This window comes from Syngnathus acus, chromosome 17, assembly GCF_901709675.1.
Source record: "Syngnathus acus chromosome 17, fSynAcu1.2, whole genome shotgun sequence".
Lineage (NCBI taxonomy): Eukaryota > Metazoa > Chordata > Actinopteri > Syngnathiformes > Syngnathidae > Syngnathus > Syngnathus acus.
The window spans coordinates 457,128-475,213 of NC_051102.1; the positions used below are offsets into that span (position 1 = coordinate 457,128).

The 18,086-nt window shown below is 42.6% G+C and overlaps 1 protein-coding gene across 4 annotated transcripts; it reads right to left on the minus strand.

The window, feature by feature from the left end:
• Positions 1–11,258: 11,258 nt before the first annotated feature.
• LOC119136681 (CPD photolyase) lies at positions 11,259–18,048 on the minus strand. 4 transcript variants are annotated; one of them, XM_037275303.1, is made up of 10 exons: positions 17,872–18,048; positions 17,053–17,352; positions 16,815–16,963; positions 16,506–16,688; positions 16,255–16,413; positions 15,450–15,648; positions 14,497–14,649; positions 12,754–12,875; positions 12,047–12,206; positions 11,259–11,956 (listed from the first exon to the last, which is right to left on the minus strand). In XM_037275303.1, the coding sequence occupies exons 1-10, from the start codon at positions 17,876–17,878 to the stop codon at positions 11,808–11,810; spliced, it is 1,581 nt and encodes a 526-aa protein (XP_037131198.1). In that variant the 5' UTR covers positions 17,879–18,048; the 3' UTR covers positions 11,259–11,807. The 4 variants fall into 4 exon arrangements, with proteins under 4 accessions (XP_037131198.1, XP_037131197.1, XP_037131200.1 ...); XM_037275302.1 differs by having other exon boundaries at positions 17,711–18,033; XM_037275305.1 differs by having other exon boundaries at positions 17,053–17,326; positions 17,547–18,033.
• Between the last annotated feature and the right edge of the window lie 38 nt (positions 18,049–18,086).

Here is an 18,086-nt window from a genome sequence, read left to right on the forward strand (position 1 = left end):
GCTTCGCTTCGCTAGCCTGATGGCACGGTTCAAGTTGGCTCTCGCTGTCCTCAGTGCCTCCTTGTCGCCAGACTTGAAGGCTGAGTTCCGTGCTCGTAGCATATGACGTACATCCTCAGTCATCCAGGGTCGTTGGTTGGCTCGGGTGATGATGTTCTTAATGGTGCTGACGTCCTCGGAGCATTTGTTGATGTAGGCTGACACAGTCATGGCGTACTCATCAATGTTGATCTGATTGTCATATGTTGCTGCTGCTTTGAACATGTCCCAGTCAGAGCACTCAAAGCAGTCCTGGAGTGCCTCCATGACCCCCTCAGACCACACCCTCACCTGCTTCACTGTGGGTTTTGCTCTGATCAGCAGGGGCCTGTATGCAGGGGTTAGCATAACAGATAGGTGGTCTGAAGAGCCGAGGTGGGGGCGGGGGGCTGCTCTGAATGCATCCTTTATATTTGTGTAAACCAAGTCCAGAGTGTTCTCTCCCCGAGTTGGAAAATCCACGTGTTGGTAAAAATGAGGGAGAATAGTCTTCATGCTAGCCTGGTTGAAGTCCCCAGCAATGATGAAAACCCCCTCTGTGTGTGTGGATTGCAGCTCACTGATTGTCCGGTAGAGAACCCTCATGGCCTCTTTAGTGTTAGCGCTAGGAGGCACGTACACAGCCGTGATGCTAACAACAGTGAACTCTCTGGGCAGGTAGAAGGGTCTGCAGTTAACAGTCAAAAGCTCGATGTCCGAAGAGCAGAAGCTGACGACAGATCTAGCATTTTTGCACCAGTTGTTGTTGATGTAGACACACAGCCCACCTCCTCGGGATTTACCGCTTAGCTCGCTGTTTCTGTCGGCGCGGAATGTAGCGAGCCCCTCCAGGCTAACGGCGTTGTCCGGCATCGATGAGTTCAGCCATGTCTCCGTCAGGATGAGAGCGCAGCAGTTTCTAACTTCCCTCTTTGAAGAGAGTTCCAGTTGTAGATGGTCCATTTTATTATCCAGTGAGCGGACGTTGGAGAGGAAGATGGATGGAAGCGGCGGTTTGTAGGGGTTAGCTCTCAGCTTAGCCGTTAGCCCACCTCGACAGCCGCGCTTTCGCCGCCGGTCACACCGCCTACGCTTACTCCTCCTCCGGCGTGTGCTGCCCGGCGAGCCCGCTGCGTCGTGAGCTCCTGGGGCTAGCGCCCTAAGCACTCCGAGGCTACGCAAACAGACCAGGGTAGTTGTGGCTACGAGTCCGAAAACACTCGATGACCGTACCTCCAGCAGGCGCTGGCGATCGTACACTACTCTACTGGATGGATGAACTAAACTTTGTGTTGTTTGTAGTGTCCTAGGCGACATATTTTGTGAATATCCCCGTCGATTGCTGAGACGCGTAGCGGCCGCGGCCGACTGGGGCGCCGCCATCTTTCACCAATTCACATGTACGGATCAATATGCTTGTTAAACACAAATCCAAACAACTTCTGTACATTATTTATACAACTTACAGCTGGTTCAGACATTAAAATTTCGCAATATGATCATATTTAATGTTTTAATTTAGACTATTTTAGGTCTATACCGTAACCAATTTTAGACGTCTAAATTAGGTCTTTACGAGACCAGACGTCTAATAGACATCTATGGCTGACAGGGATTTTCCCATACTGGTGAAGAAACGGCATGGAGCTGTGTATATGTAATTTTGTTAGGGTGTAAGATCCCTCCCATTTCACGGAGGATGAAGAGCCAATGCTGAGTGCCATTGTGATTCTTAGCGGTGAATTGTCATCCAAATTGATTGTTTTCATTTATGAAATTCAACTCCATGCCACTAAAGGGAGACTCACGCATTGTCATGCATTGTACTGGGAAGCATATAAAACCCATGGTGAACTTGAACATGGCAGGTGTTGACAGGAGCTCAACAGTTTTCAAATGCTTTGAAACTACTTACCAGTGTTTTCAAACTCTCTGATTATTTTCGTACTTTCAAGTTCAAAGGCACGCGTTTTAACACTCCGTTTCTCAGACACAGAAATTGACTATACAAGGTTTAGTCATTAGCTAGAAAACTGCTTAATTTTGATTCATTTTTGATTATTGTGCATTTGGAAATTCCGGATATGAGGAGGGCAAATGTTTGGGGTTGTTGAAGACTGGAGCGGCATAAGCCACCGAGGCAGCGTCATCACACCGGGAGGGACTCATCAATGCTGGACAACGCTCGATTGGGGTATGGTTTGATTAACGCTGTTTTTTGTTTTTGAATGGCCATTGTTTATTGGTGTGCTTGCATTCATTAAAACCCAACTCATTGGTAAGACTCAAGTGCGTCTACAAAAAAAAAAAAAATCGCTTTGCTCGCCGAGACAACTTTGTGGAACACTGCGAACGCATCAATTATGCTAATGTTGGATTTTGTCCACAATTTAGGGAGCGCGCTATCTGCACCCTCACGGCAAAAGCCATTGCCAATCACCTGTTATCCAATTTACTCACTGCGTGCTCGTTTGATTTCTTCAGATTTAGGAAAATGCTAAGACACTGAAGCAGAAATTAGACTTACACAGGTTGGTTGAGTTCAATCACAATTCTTGTTAAGAAAGCTCAGTTTTCAGGAAAGTACAATACAGCGCTGGGCCTTCCGTGCGACCATGCTCAAGAGCAGGAAGTCTCCATTCCGAAAAGGCAACGTTCGAGGTTCTTTGGTTAGCTTATATTCAGTTGCACATGCCAGTGTGGGCCGAGTTTGATGGGTGATGAGTCAGGGGGTGTGGCAAGTTCGCAGGAGATTTTGATTCCATGGGAGTGGGTGCTGATTATGGGCGATTCGGTGTGTGTGGGGGCTGTTGTCTTCCATCCCGTCTTTCGGCCTTGGCGATCATCTTTGGCCGAGTTCTTGGCTGTCTCCCTCTGGCACCTGCTGGTTTTATCTCCAAGTGATCTTCCTGTAAACATTCTGCTCCATTCTTGCACATACACTGTTGCACCTCATCCATTCATCATGTCTTTGCTTACGTCATTATATTCTTAGTTTAATCATGCTTCCAACCATATCTTTTCTTTGTTAGGCAAAATATTTCCCTCTGTGCAGAACGTTCAGTAGTAATCGAAAAGCTGGCGTCTAGCATTAGCCTACCTCTGCAACTGGCTACTGGACGTCCTCTGTCAGAGGCCTCAGGTGGTACGTGTTGGCGACAAAATCTCCGCCAGCATCACGCTGAGCACGGGGGCCCCCCAAGGCTCAGTCCGCTGCTCTTCACCCTGCTGACGCATGACTGCACTGCAACGTACAGCGACAACCGCATAGTAAAGTTTGCTGACGACACGACTCTGGTGGGTCTCATCACCGAGGGCGACGAGACTCAGTACAGGTTGGAGGTTGACCTTCTGACCGCGCGGTGCAGGGACAACAACCTCCTGCTGAACGTCAACAAGACCAAGGAAATTTTTGTTGACTTCCGGAAGGGTCACACCCAACACCTGCCGCTGACCATCGACGGTGCTGTGGTGGAGAGAGTGAGCAGCACCAGATTCCTGGGGGTGCACATCAGTGAGGACCTCTCCTGGTCCGCCAACACCGCATCACTGGCAAAGAAAGCTCAGCGCCGCCTGTACTTCCTGCGGAAACTCAGGCGAGCAAGTGCTCCTCCGGCCGTCATGACTACATTCTACCGTGGCACCATTGAGAGCGTCCTCTCCAGTTGTATCGCTGTCTGGGGTGGTAGCTGCACTGAATACAACATGAAGGCCCTGCAGCGCATAGTGAACATGGCTGGTAAGATTATTGGTGCTTCACTCCCCTCCCTGAAGGACATTTACACCTCCCATCTCACCCGCAAGGCGACCACGATTTGTTCGATCTTCTGCCCTCTGGGAAGAGGTACAGGAGCCTGCGCTCCCGCACAACCAGACTCACCGACAGCTTCATTCTCCGGGCTGTTAGGATCCTGAACTCTCTCCCCCCTTCTGCGTAGCGTCCTGTACTTTTGCGCTCTATTCTGGCTGTCTGCTGTATGCACACTTGCTCCATTTTTGCTCCTCTTATTTATTGTGTTATTTGTTTATTATTTATTCATCACTCTTATTTATTCAGTGTTTGTGCCTTCTTGTTTTTATTTATTTTATTTTTTTTGTGTTGTTTACTTGTATGTATATTGTGTACTATGTCTTGTCACCGTGGGATAGTGGGAACGTTATTTCGATCTCTTTGTGTGTCTTGGCATGTGAAGAAATTGACAATAAAGCAGTCTTTGACTCTTTTCTTTTTGGAAAAAAAAAAAAAAAAAAAAATATGATGTTTAATCAAAACACAAGATATAATCAAGTACTGAACATTCTAGACGACCCTGGCCGTGTCCATGATTTAGAAAAAACATCAGGCATGCATTACACAGTTCCTTAAGGGTCATTAAGCTATTTAGGCAATATATCAAAAACATTTGTTATTTCAAAGTGCTCAGAAATATATATCAGATCATAAAGTTATAAAAACCTTTGTCATTACCACCTATCAAAAATGTCTAGTTATGTCTTCTTTATTGATTTGGTGTGTAGGTATAATTATATGCTTAAAATGTTTCTTTTATTGATCTAAAACTTGAATATACTTGTCTGCTTATGTACTTTATTCAATGAGGTTTGAGCATATCTGTTTTTGTAGCTAGGCAGGACTTTTTGTATTTCAACCCCATTCCTTCACTAATCAATAACTGTATATTATTTATCATGCTCATCTAAAAACAGAGTTCAAATTCCTGGGAGTCCACATCACAGACGACCTCACCTGGACTGTGAACACCACAACACTGGTCAAGAGGGCACAGAAGCGCTTGTACTTCCTGCGGAGGATGAGGAGAGCCCACCTGCCCCCACCCATCATGAGGACGTTCTACCGAAGCACCATAGAGAGCATTCTGACAAGCTGTCTCTCGGTGTGGTGTGGAGGTTGCAGCGCCTCCGATTGGAAGAACCTGAGGAGAGTGGTGAGGACAGCAGAGAGGATCATCGGGGCTCCTCTTCCCTCCATTCAGGACTTGTCATCCCAGCGCTGCGTGTCCCGAGCCCGAAATATTATCAGTGACCCATCACACCCCCACCATGGACTGTTCTCCCTGCTGCCCTCTGGGAAGAGGTTTCGCAGCATCCGCTGCAGGTCCACCAGGTTCTGCAATAGTTTTTTCCCTGCTGTCGTCAGACTGTTGAACATTCAAACGTAGCATTCCTCTGCACACTTGTAAATACTGCTTTTGTCTCCTGCACTGTTTACATACTTTATCACTGCTGCACTTTGTACTTTATAATTATCTTATTTCATATTTTTATATAGAATGTCACTTTTTAACCAGCCGAAATACCTCTACATTGTTGAAAGCCGTATGCAACGAAATTTCGTTTTGTACACACCTAGTGTTGACAAAATGACAATAAAGTTCTGTCTAAGTCTCTAAGTCTAAGAAGTGTATGTATTCAGATTCATTTTAGTATTTTCAACTTGCAAACTTTTTCAGAGGCTAATTTGGCACTATTTGATTTTAAAAGCATATTTTGCCAGCATAAAATGATACAATCAGTCCCACAATTTCCCCATCAGAATTGCTTTTTATGTAGCTTTGTGATTGAGTCCAATTGCAAGCCCATTAAGACATGATTGGTTCTGCGATAGGTGGCCTATTGGGTCCATTTGTTGATATGCGCGTACTGATTGCTGTTGACCGACACAAACTCATCTTCATGTCTTCATGCTTCTTCAAGCCCTTTCCGTTTTTCCACATTATAATTCCAACACTTCCTAAACTCTGACTAAGTTCCAGAGAAACTGCCTGGTGAAAAGATTGTACTTTTAATTAAGTCTCTTCGCCAGTCGCGTTTCCACAGCTTTGTGAGGCAGGCATTTTCATCCTGGAGTAGGTTGCACTGTGAATATAAAAATTAGTTCCAAATGCTCATTAAGGCAGGACTGCTTTCCGCACCTTCTGTTTTATCCCATCAGATGCACCAATGGTTAGAGGCCAGGTCATGAAATCATAAATCCAAGGCGAGAGCATGCTTTCATTAATTGAAACAAGAGCTGATTAAATTCATATGTTACACAGGAACTGCATTCAATCTATTTTGCATTAGCACACATGTCATGCAATTGCACAATACTGCGAGACTAGTTGGTAAACATTTTAAAAACGTACATGCTTCAGATATAAAGAAAACATCTTAATTCCATAAAGGACAATGGCTGGCTGCAAGAGGACTATGAAAATTGTTCTTATAACAACAAATTGTTCTTATAACAGCATTTAGGGGAGAGTGGGGTAAGTAGTGCCGATTTTTACTTAAAGTGCCCTTAAAGCAAGGGGGTAACAGTAATGCCTCCAACTAAGATACCTACATATAGTTTAAGATGTTGTGCATCCCTGGGAACAATTACTTTGGATCTTAAATTAACAGTTTGAGAAATACAGCTTTAGGAAAAAAAGTGGTTTTGTGGCACAACTTGCCCCAGGTATGGGGTAAGTTGTGCCATTAGAGAAAATACGCTGGGGTAAATTGTGCCATTGATAATTGAAGTAAAACAGATCATTTTAATCTCACAAATGATAATGCTATATAATAGAAAGACAAATTCAATACAAATTACTTATTTAACTTTTATTTCAAGTTTTAGCAACATCAAAGGCCACTTTTTTATAACAAGGCCTATACAGTCACATGAACACCTAATAGAGTCTTGGAAATATGAACTTCTGCTCCTTTCTGGCTGTACCACCAAGTTTTGTGGTGTGGTGTGAACACATAGGCGACTCAGAACAAAATCAAAATTCCAAAATGAGCACCTAACCATCTGCAGCTGAATCTCTTCCCAGATTTGGCCTACTACTGAACATCCCACATGTCAATGCTGCAGGGGAATGTAAATTTATGCTTAAGTTTTTGTGGTGTGGGTAATTTCTTGAGCACATCACCTCGAGGGATGACTCCTTCATCCTTCTCTCTAAATGTGAAAATGGGCTTTCCATCAAGAGACCTCTTAGAACTTTGCTTCAGAAACTTTGCACTGATCTCGTCACCTTCAACATTCTCCACCAATCCAACATAGTTATAGGATTTTGATTTTTTACCCGCAAACCTCACAATGACAAAGTCACCAGCAGACAGAACGTCATTCTCTTCTGAGCTACTGGGGAGCACTTTCTTTTTGGATTTGTTTTGCTTTGACCCTTTCAGGCTCCCCTTCTTATTTCCACTCCTTTTCTTCTTTTCAGCCTGTTTCTTTTCTCTGCTGTGCATCTTCTCCAGGCCATCTTCTGCCATTTAGTGATCAAATGTAAGAATACAATATACAATAACAATAAAATACAATAAAGTAATATATAGTAAAAAAAATAAGTTTGGGGTAAGTTGTGCCAGACCCACCATTTTGAATAAAATGCATCCCCCTGCTGTTTTGAGCAAGCATCATGCTAACTGTATGGTGTCATGAAGTGAATGGAGCTGGGTGACCAAATGCAGCTTGGACCAGGGTTGATTGAAGAACTCAAAAGATAGACTAGAGCAGGGGTCTCAAACTCCAGTCCTCGGGGGCCGCATTCCTACATGTTTTCTAAGTTTCCCTCGTTAAACACACCTGATTCAATTAGCAGGCTCCTGCAGAACGTGAGGATGAACTGATCATTTGAATCAGGTGTGTTTAACGAGGGAAACTTGTAAAACATGTAGGAATGCGGCCCCCGAGGACTGGATTTTGAGACCCCTGGACTAGAGGCTCGACTAGGGACAAGACTAGAACAGACTGGAGACTAGAAACAAGAAGACATGAGACGAGCGAGAACAATCCGACGGGGAGTGACACGCAGACAGGACTTAAATACAAGACAGGTAACGAGAGGCAGGTGACAGCAATTACCGTTTTTTTCCATGTATAATGCGCCCCCATGTATAATACGCACCCTAAAAATGGCATGTCAATGCTGGAAAAAAGCCTGTACCCATGTCTAATACGCACCCAAATTTTGACTTTTTTTTTTTTTTTTTTTTTTTTTTTTTTAAGTCCCAATGATCGTCACACACGCATCTGGGTGTGGTGAAATTTGTCCTCTGCATTTGACCCATCCCCGTGTGATTTTGATCCATCCCCTGGGGGAGAGGGGAGCAGTGAGCAGCAGCGGCGCCGTGCTCGGGAATCATTTGGTGATCTAACCCCCCAATTCCAACCCTTAATGCTGAGTGCCAAGCAGGGAGGCAATGGGTCCCAATTTTATAGTCTTTGGTATGGTCTTAACTAGGCTGGATGTATTTTTTTTGTTGGCGTTGATTTCTCCTAGGGCTGTGGACTCGGTTCGGACTCGGGGACTCGGACTCGGTCGGACTCGGTCATTTTTGCCGGACTCGGACTCGGTGCTGATTTTGACCGAGTCCACCGAGTCCGACAATAAAAAAAAGAGGCAAGACGCAGCCAGAGAGTGTCAGGTTACAGTCAGCGCGGTAGGAGTTGGAAGAAGCAGTAAAAACTCCACCAAACTCGTCGTAATGACCCGTGATATATGTTATATCCTTACTATTTTCCAGGTTCTTAGATAGCAAGAATAGGTCGGACAACGACGTGAATGATAACTGCTTTATTCCTTACTCACAGTGCGTTCACAGGGCGTACCAGAACAACACAGAATGCCCATCCCACTTCCGGGGTTTTTCTACTACGGAATTTGAGTTAGCCCAAAATACACAACATCTCTTCCCCTCTTACAATGAACGTGCTATATGCATGAACAACATAGTCTTATGCACCTATAACTTGACATCTTCAAGATCTATCAATAACTACCATTAAACAATTATGGTCCAGACAATTATGACAATAATATTCCCATGAAACCTTAACTTTGGGTGAGGGTGGACTACCTCGAATTATACCGAATTATAGCGAAAAACCCATGTCGTACGGCGTCAGTACTATGTTGCTTTCAATAAAAACATGAGGAACTCACGTTTGCGTCAGTCAATTTTAATTTTTATAAAGGATTATTCTCATTTGATGTCTTTAAATTCATCTGCGTTCTGCCATTGAAGCGGGGTGCATTCAAAGACCAGTCGTACAGACGGAAACGTTTTGTGATCAAATTTTTCATAACGAGAATGATTTGAGTGAATTGATTTGAATGAATAATTGAGAAGAAATTTCAGTTCTGAAGGCTCCTTTTGTCCCAAGCAAAGTGACAGATGGTGGGAAGGGGGGATAAAAATTGTAAAATCAATTCACTCAAATCATTCTCGTTATGAAAGATTTGATCACAAAACGTGTGTGGCTTTTTCTTAAATGAACACGTTTGACATTGCTATCGTGTCAGCTTTTAATTATATTGCGCTGTCATGTTAAAGCAAATTAATAAATGCAACAATATTAATTTGCTTTGAAAATACCTGAGTAATAAAATAAAATGGATGGATGGATGAATGATGATGACAATTAAGTATAAAGTCTCCTTTGTAATATATACTCCTTGTAGCCTGTACCCAAAAAGAGGAGTTTCTTTGCATCGAGGTTTATGCAAAGAGCTCACGTATATCATATTGTTGCGTTTTGGTGAAGTGAATGAGTGTTCCGTCTGTACGACTGGTCTTTGAATGCACCCGGCTTCAATGGCAGAACGCGGATGAATTTAAAGACATCAAATGAGAATAATCCTTTATAAAAATTAAAATTGACTGACGCAAACGTGAGTTCCTCATGTTTTTATTGAAAACAACATAGTACTGACGCCGTACGACATGGGTTTTTCGCTTTCCAAATAAGGGGTCGTCACTAATTATTTGTGTTTAGATAAATGTCTGAGCTATAATGGTGTAATTAATGATTAAAACTTGAAAGTACAAGTGGCAAAGACCTGAGGGGTATTCCAGAAAGCAAGTTCAACATACTCTGAGTCTATCCCTAAACACTGAGTTGACTTACTCAGAGATGGGAGACTCTGAGGATTTGGTTCCAGAAAAGCTGATCTGAGTTAGTTCAATTAACTCTGAGTATGTTCACCTGATACCACGAGTCACCATGACATCTGAGGAAAAACAGATCACCTTATTTTACTTTATTGGTCCTTATGCAGGCCTACGGCGAGTACGAAAGTTTTTTTTTTTTGCCGCAGATTTAATACGGCTGCAGCAGCGAAGAAGAGAGAGACGTCATGGGAGGAAATTGCTGCTCGATGCGCAAGCTTGATTGTACTATTTCATTGATGTAACATCTAACCATAAGATCAGAGCATAGCCTATAGTTACGAATTGAAGTAGAAATGAAATCTTATTTTCATTTAGGTGCAATTCAACAGGAGACAGAAATGACTTGGAAGCAGCTCAAAACAAAACAAAAACATTTGTCAAAAAGGTAAGGCATGTTTTGCTAGGCTGTGAATGCACCTCCCTTTGATTTTTTTTTTTTTTTAAATGGACTCGCGCTATTAAACAACGTCAGTATTAATTTAAACTAAAATATTAATTCAGCGGATCGGTGGGGCGCTGGGTAGCACGTCCGCCTCACAGTTAGGAGGGTGCGGGTTCAATTCCACTTCCGGCCCTCCCTGTGCGGAATTTGCATGTTCTCCCCGGGCCCGCGTGGGTTTTCTCCGGTTTCCTCCCACATCCCAAAAACATGCCGATTGAAGACTCCAAATTGTCCCTAGGTGTGAGTGCGAGTGCAAATGTTTGTTTGTCTCTGTGTGCCCTGCGATTGGCTGGCAACCAGTTCAGGGTGTCCCCCGATGACAGCTGGGATAGGCTCCAGCACTCCCGCGACCCCCGTGGGGACTAAGCGGTTCAGAAAATGGATGGATGGATAAAGACAAAGCCATCATAAAACTGTTGTAATTATTTAGATTTTGATCTAAATTAGCCTTGAATAAAGACTAAGCAGTCACATGAATTAACAGAAAAAATGGACAGCCGGACTCGGACTCGGACTCATGGTCAAGAGGCCGGACTCGGACTCGGTGCAAAAATCCGACCGAGTCCACAGCCCTACTGCAGTGTATGGATCCTTTCCTGCTAATTAGTGCATAACAAGATCGAGTTGCTTTATGATTCAAAAATTACAAACAGCCCAGAGTAGATTCATACTGGTGATATAGCTGTTTGTGAAATATGTGCAATCATGATGCAACTCATATTGTAGACATTGGGAGTCAGTGAGGAATGAGTTGACGTGAGAAATCCCTTCAATTAACAAACCAACCGATGATTATATTCTAAGTGTTCTTTTTTTCAGTCCTTTTTTCACAAATACTTCAGACAAATTTTTGGGAAACATTTCTATTCTTTAAAAACAAACAGTCTGAAAAATAATGTATAGGTTATACAGTCCTTCACAAATTTATTATACCGCCACACAATCACCATCAGAAATGACCAAAAACATATTTTATGTTTAAGATAAGTTTAATACACAAGCAAAGGGTTTTCAATTATAATTCAAGTTTAAATAATACAAAATATTGTTCTAATTAACTTTTCTAATTTACTACAGTTTTCCAAAGAAATGAGGAAATATTTAAGTAGTGTGATGCTTTAAGATACCAGATGGATTTGTTCCGTGACCACGCTTGTTATTCAAAATATTTGTATCTCAAATCACGTTTTCCCATGGAAGTGTCATTTGACAGGTGGTCTAATAAATGTGTAAAGCATTGTTCATATACATTTATGGAGGGAAAAAAAAGTCTAATGATCCAAATAGCTACAGATATGGACACTTACAATATAAGAACAAAGGTTTTGACGTACATGTCACAAGACGTCTGTAATCTCCAGGCCCAAACCGCCAACAAACAGAGAAAACAGGTCTCTCAAAGACCTTTGGGACAGTATTTTTTCTCAAACTTGGGTACGTCAAACTTGCGAAGACAGCCTTTGTAGTTCATGTAGCGGATCTTCCCAAAAACGTCTCTCTCTGCCCATCCTTGGTCGTGGATCCCACAGATGGACCACATACAACCTAAACGGGAGGACCAAAGAGTGCAATCAATAAAGGAAACGGTGATTGGCTTAACGTGACATGTACTAAGAAAAAGGTCCTGTGGCGTACCCACAAATCCGTTAGGGTCTTGGCCATCCAGCTCATAGCGATCGTTGAGATACAGAGCGATGGAGAGCGCCTCCTCTGGTGAAGAAGTCCACTCGAGAATCTTTTTGGCCCAGTACATTCGCAGGAAACCATGCATCTTCCCCTCGGAGACCATCTGATACTAAAAAAAAGGAGGCAACAGTCAAGTCACCAACAATACTGCATCTCTGACTTACATTCTTGTGTCAATACTGGCCAGAAAAGAAAAAGATGAAAAGGTTTTGATTACAGAGACATTTTGTAACAGCGGCTGCTCACAAATAAATGTCTGTCTGTTAATTTCACACTGGATGGCGTGGCAGGTGCCCCGGAGACACAATTATTTGTAAACAAGCAATTAAAACGTTTTCCATGATTTCCATCCATTCAACTTCTGTCCTCATTAAGGTTGCGGGTGTGCTGGAGTCTGGACTGTTAAATTATTACAGGTTACATTCCAACATAATCATACGATGAAGATATTCTGCAAACCCTAACATGGACTTTTGGCGAGAGGCCGGGTATACCCTCGACTGGTTGTATTCAGGAAGTATTCACCCTCCACAATTTATTGTACCAGTTGTATTCCAAAATGGATTAAATTCATTTTAGCCCACAACATGAGCTTTAAAAGCCAGAACTGCTCAATTGCATAATATTCTCCCTCAAATTTGGGTAAAATGTGATACCTGAGCTGCATTCCACAGTTTGTCATGCGTCTTGGCTTTCTCCAGTTGCTCTCGGGTGTACAGATATGGCCGTTTATCCTTGCCGTGATCGCTCAAGCTCTTTTGAGCCCATTCGTAAGCACCTGGATCAAAGAAACCGCATAAAAAATAAATGTTGACAGATAAAAAAAAAAAACGGTTAATTCCTTAACATTCACTTTTATTCCATCCTTAAATTAAGCAAGAATGTAGATTTTGTTGTTTTAATTGGCACCAGACATTGGTTAAGTCCAGTGACGTGCGGTGAGGTTCATGACTGGGGAGGCACTGACATCGTCCCACCCCCCCGGTAAAATTTGTCCGGCACCTAACCGTGTCACAAAAAAGGTTGGGGAACGCTGCTCTAGTGTGGCTTATTCATTATTTCATTTGAACTATTTGAATTAAAATCTCATATCAGCAGTCTTCACACATAAAAACACTCAATAAAGCACGAAATCAAAAACTTGTTTTCGATCGTTCCGAAGTCCCGTTGTCCGAATCAAACCTTCTCAGTGGCCTAGTTGGTAGAGTGTCCGCCCTGAGACTGGAAGGTTGTGGGTTCAAACCCCGGCCGGGTCATACCAAAGACTATAAAAATGGGACCCATTGCCTCCCTGCTTGGCACTCAGCATTAAGGGTTGGAATTGGGGGGTTAGATCACCAACTGATTCCCGAGCGCGGCACCGCTGCTGCTCACTGCTCCCCTCTCCCCCAGGGGATGGATTAAAATCACACGGGGATGGGTTAAATGCAGAGGACAAATTTCACCACACCCAGGTGTGTGTGTGACGATCATTGGGACTTTAATCTTTAATCTTAATCTTTTAACTCCGGAGTTGGTCTTCCTTTACTGATGACCTCCTGCTTTGACCGAAAATCCATAGTTGAAAATCGTTTGTATATGTAATCCTCCATTGTAAAACGAAATGTAAAAACGGAGAGAGAAAAAAACGAATGTAAAACGAAACAAATGGACGACTGCTCCTCAGTTGTTCACTGTAAATTTGAACTGGAGATCTCTTATTCTACATCCCGGGATCACGAGCACCCCCTGCCATAAGGCTGGAGAACCTTTTTTCGTAACCTCCAAAGATCTCTTTTCAAAGCCGTTTTGTTCATCTAAAGAAATACGACGTTACAGACAGATGACAAAAAACACAAGATATTATATACACCAGCTCAACTACGGAAATTAATTAATATAGCCACAGTGTTTGAACACTTAAACAGCGACATGAAGACAGAGAGCAGTTCAGTCTAACTGCATAGCCTGTCAACATAGGCAGCCGTGTGATTACGCTATCCTCAGAGGAGCCTAGACAGGACGTTGGCTCCTCCGAGCGAATCGTCTTCGGTTTTAAAATAACTATAAATATTCAGCGATTTTGGTTCAAAATGATACAAAATTATTGAAATTAAAAGGAAAATGACTATTATAAGAACAATAGAATTTGTTTTTCCCCTTTTCATGATGGCAGGGGAGGCGTAGCCTCCTCTGACCGCATGTCCCTGGTAAAGTCCTTGTTTAACACTGTACATCAGTGTACTGCGTCTCCAAAAGTAACACTGCCACCTAGTGGCCTTTTATTTGAATAGTTTTTTAATCTTAAAAAAAAAGCCTTTACCTGTCAACTTCTTTTTTTTTTTTTACTTTTTTTCAACCCCTCATGCAAATTCTTTCAGGCCGTAATTGGCAACAAGACTTAAAAGACCTCAACTGACCCTTCACACTGTCATAATTCTCGTTGTAAAAGCAGAAGTTGTCCGTCAGTTCTCTGCGCACCACCAGCTCTTCGATGAAGGGTGCGACTGATTGACTGGCGTCCTTCCCGCCACGCTGGACTTGCAGTGCCACACGCTGGGCAGACACGTGTCCTGATGGCATCAATCACAAAAAAAATCTGATCATCAGAAAGCAGCAGTGAACGACCCTTTATGCTATATCACAGATTGAAACACGATTAAATGTGTTAAGCCTGCGAGAGGCGTAAAACCAGAACAAAAATATTTCTCTGTTGTCTATTCATATCACAGATTTTTTATCTGCCACGGTTGGTCTGGAACATATTTCCCGCGATAAAAAAAGGGTTCAACGGTAGAACTGAACCGTGCTTATGGCACGTGGATGCAAGAGACAAGCACTTCTGCCTCTTCATTATACACCGCTGAGACCATTGGCTCTCTGGAGAAATCAATAGAAGAGCACTGTGACAAAAGCAATCCAGCGGTTTGAGGAGAAGAGACAAGCTGCATGATGGCGCGGGAAATTGCCACAGTCGCATTATGGATAGAGGCGGCGTAGAGCGACGGCATCGTCGGGCTAGCTAGAGATCCATTTACGCTGAATGCCTTTTTATTGAGTGAGCCCCATTCCGAAGCACTTTAAAGCTGTTGTACAGCTGTTCAATTTTTTTTTTTGCATTCTGAGGGAGCAAAAACAGACTTTGGGTTTTAAAAGTTCAATCCGTTTCTTTATTTACAGTAAGTAGATGCTGTATTTTGTACAGTAGTATTTCGACTCACAAGTGAATTGTATAATGTTTTTTTAAGATACGGACCGTCATTTGGATGATTTCTTGTCTTGAGTTCCGAGCACTAATGTGGGTTTTAGAAAGCACGGTGAAGCATTGAATATATAAGTGTTGAACTCGTGTTTCTTCAGGGTTTCTACTAACCAAAGCGGATCCAAGGAGAGAGTTGGCTGAGCGCAGCAACGTTGGGGTCATTACGGTAAGTGCCGAACAGTTTGAGGCGAACGTCGATGAAGGATTCCAACATGGCCATTCCCGACATGGTGCCTGGCTGGGCCCACTCCGGCTCGTCCACGGTTCTGTCCACCTGCAGTGAAGCCACTGTTTTGGCCCAATCTACTAGCTGCAGGGAAGAGAGGGGGGAAAAATGTGATTACATCGGTTCAGTCAGGAGTAGATTGAAGAAAAACAAAAGATGTAATCTTGTTAAATTTGTGATTATATTAATAATATTTTACAAAGGGAAGATAGTCATAATTTTTCAATAAATAACTAACCTTAAACCAATGGTTCTTAACCTGGGTTCGATCGAACCCTAGGGGTTCGGTGAGTCAGTCTCAGGGGTTTGGCAGAGGCTCCACTGTGGAGGTCCGAACACACCGATCTATCATGTAAATTTCTGATGACGCATATCTGAACTGGTCTCGCAAAAGGCAACAGCAGAAGTCACACTGAATTGCAGGTGTGTAATTTGTTGTGAGTTCATGCACTATGTTGGTTTTGTTCTTTGAACAAGGTGATGTTCATGCATGGCTCATTTTGTGCACCAGTAAAAAAGGATGTCTTGGATTTGAAAAAAATAATTGTATTTTTTCAGTAAAGAGGTGTTCAGTGAATGCGCATATGAAACTGGCGGGGTTCAATACCTCCAACAAGGTTAAGAACCACTGCCCTAAACCTAATACATTTCTGAAATAATACCACACAAGAGAACAGTGTTTGAACTTACTTTAGTGGTTTTTGTTGCCGCGTGGGGGTGCTTCTCGACCACAGGAAAATCAGTAAGGAACTCTGGTAAAAGTTTTGTAATTTTTCCCCGGATTGTCCTGGCAGCATATTCAAGTTTAGGAGATGCTACCCAGCACGGAACAATATTGTGGGCATCAACCTGGAGAACAAAATCAAGTGCCCAATTAAAAATGACAGTAAAGTAAGTTTAGAAAATATTCTGGGAATTTCAGGTAAGCCAAATCCAGTTACCTGAATGAGTGGAACATCATCTGGAAGAGCCTTTTTGACATCATCCAACCACTTGAGAGGCTCCCTGAGAGGTGAAAAGTCCGTCACGACTGCCCCAAAGCCACGCTCGGACACAAAGCCAGACAGCAATTTGGCCACAGAGCCGTGTAGCAAATGGAACTGGATGTCTAGAGATTTGCATTCCTGTGTGATGACAATGGCAATGAAATATACTAAAATTATTAATGTGGACGGATTGCTACAGGTTTGGCTGTTTGAAATATATTGTTCTATATGACGCAGTGCTAAATATAGATTTAGTTTTTGTACCTTTTCAACTTCTTCCAGACCTTTCAGCATGAAACTGTAATGTCTCAGGGTGGACAACTCTGATTTGGGGACAAACAAGCAGACACAGACGTGCAGAGGCAGGTTCCTTTTCATGGCAAGGTGTTGGGCGTGGATCAATGCCCAGTTATCTAAAGAAAAAGAAATAATGTGTTATTAAAATGATTAAAAGGAGGAGCTGAATGCTTTTTGTTCTCAGTGCATGCGATCATGTGTTAACCTTGTACTCTCTGGTCCCTTAGCATCCAATAGAGGACCCCTTCCGAGTCCTGCTTTGCCTCTTGCGTGTCTGATATAAATCGAACACGTTTCTTGTTGACTTTCATGTCCTTGTTGTCATCTCTCTGTTGTTTGACAAGGTCTTGCAGCCATCCTGATGCTTTCACCTTATTACCTTCCGTAGTGGAGGCCAACTTCAGCTGTTTAGCACTGCACTCAGATGCAGCGGCCCCAGCTGCTTTGCGCTTTTTGCCTGACATGATGGTAGTGAATGACTTGGTAAGGAAGGAAAAAAAATGAGCTGTGAAATGAGAAGATAAATGAGAAAATAGAATACAGCATTAGAAAACAATACAATGCATTATAAGAAAAAATAAAAATACAACAGAACGCACAACACTAAAAACTGACAATAAAATAGTAACAACTATTCCTATGTACATATGCAAAAGACTTTCATTTAAACAGTGAGCGTTTACTCGTGTTCCAACTTACGTCCTTGTAACACGATGCCTCATGCACGGTGAAAATGAGGTAAAAAAAAAAAGACGTCCAAATCGAGAATACAGTATTTTCGAATTAAGTCCAATGCGCATTCGTTTGTGTTTTGGAACGTTCAAAATGAAGCGGCGAGTGGTTTGCGTTTAAACAAGACTTACGATTGAGTAATGACGTAAATATTTTGTAACACCCTGGGTTGCGTTCTATTTGGCGAGACGCGACTACTCGCATTCAGCCAGATCGAGCGAAGTCCCGCATAAAGAAATCTCTAATGTGCTGCAATATGAAACAAATTAAGTGTGCTACATTGCTTAACTACCTCTCATTTTGCTGTAAAATTAGAGTGACTACTAAAAACAAATTCCTTCAGCATGTTTGGCCCATATCTGCCATGATGCTGTTTACTTTGGTTTTTAGTTGTTCTGTACTTTTTTTATTATTATTATTAAAACTATCTCGCTAACTAGCCTGTTCTTAGCTATGACAGACTAAATGGGACGCAGCCGAACCCACTTCCGGGTTACCTTCTAAACT

Coding starts and splice junctions, on each gene's coding strand:
- LOC119136681 (XM_037275302.1), bottom strand. CDS start 17,783: ATGCGAGTAGTCGCGTCTCGCCAAATAGAACGCAACCCAGGGTGTTAC. Junction 16,689..16,814: donor GTCTGGAAGAAGTTGAAAAG/GTACAAAAACTA, acceptor GTCATCACACAG/GAATGCAAATCTCTAGACAT. Junction 12,876..14,496: donor GAATTATGACAGTGTGAAGG/GTCAGTTGAGGT, acceptor TCTTTGATCCAG/GTGCTTACGAATGGGCTCAA.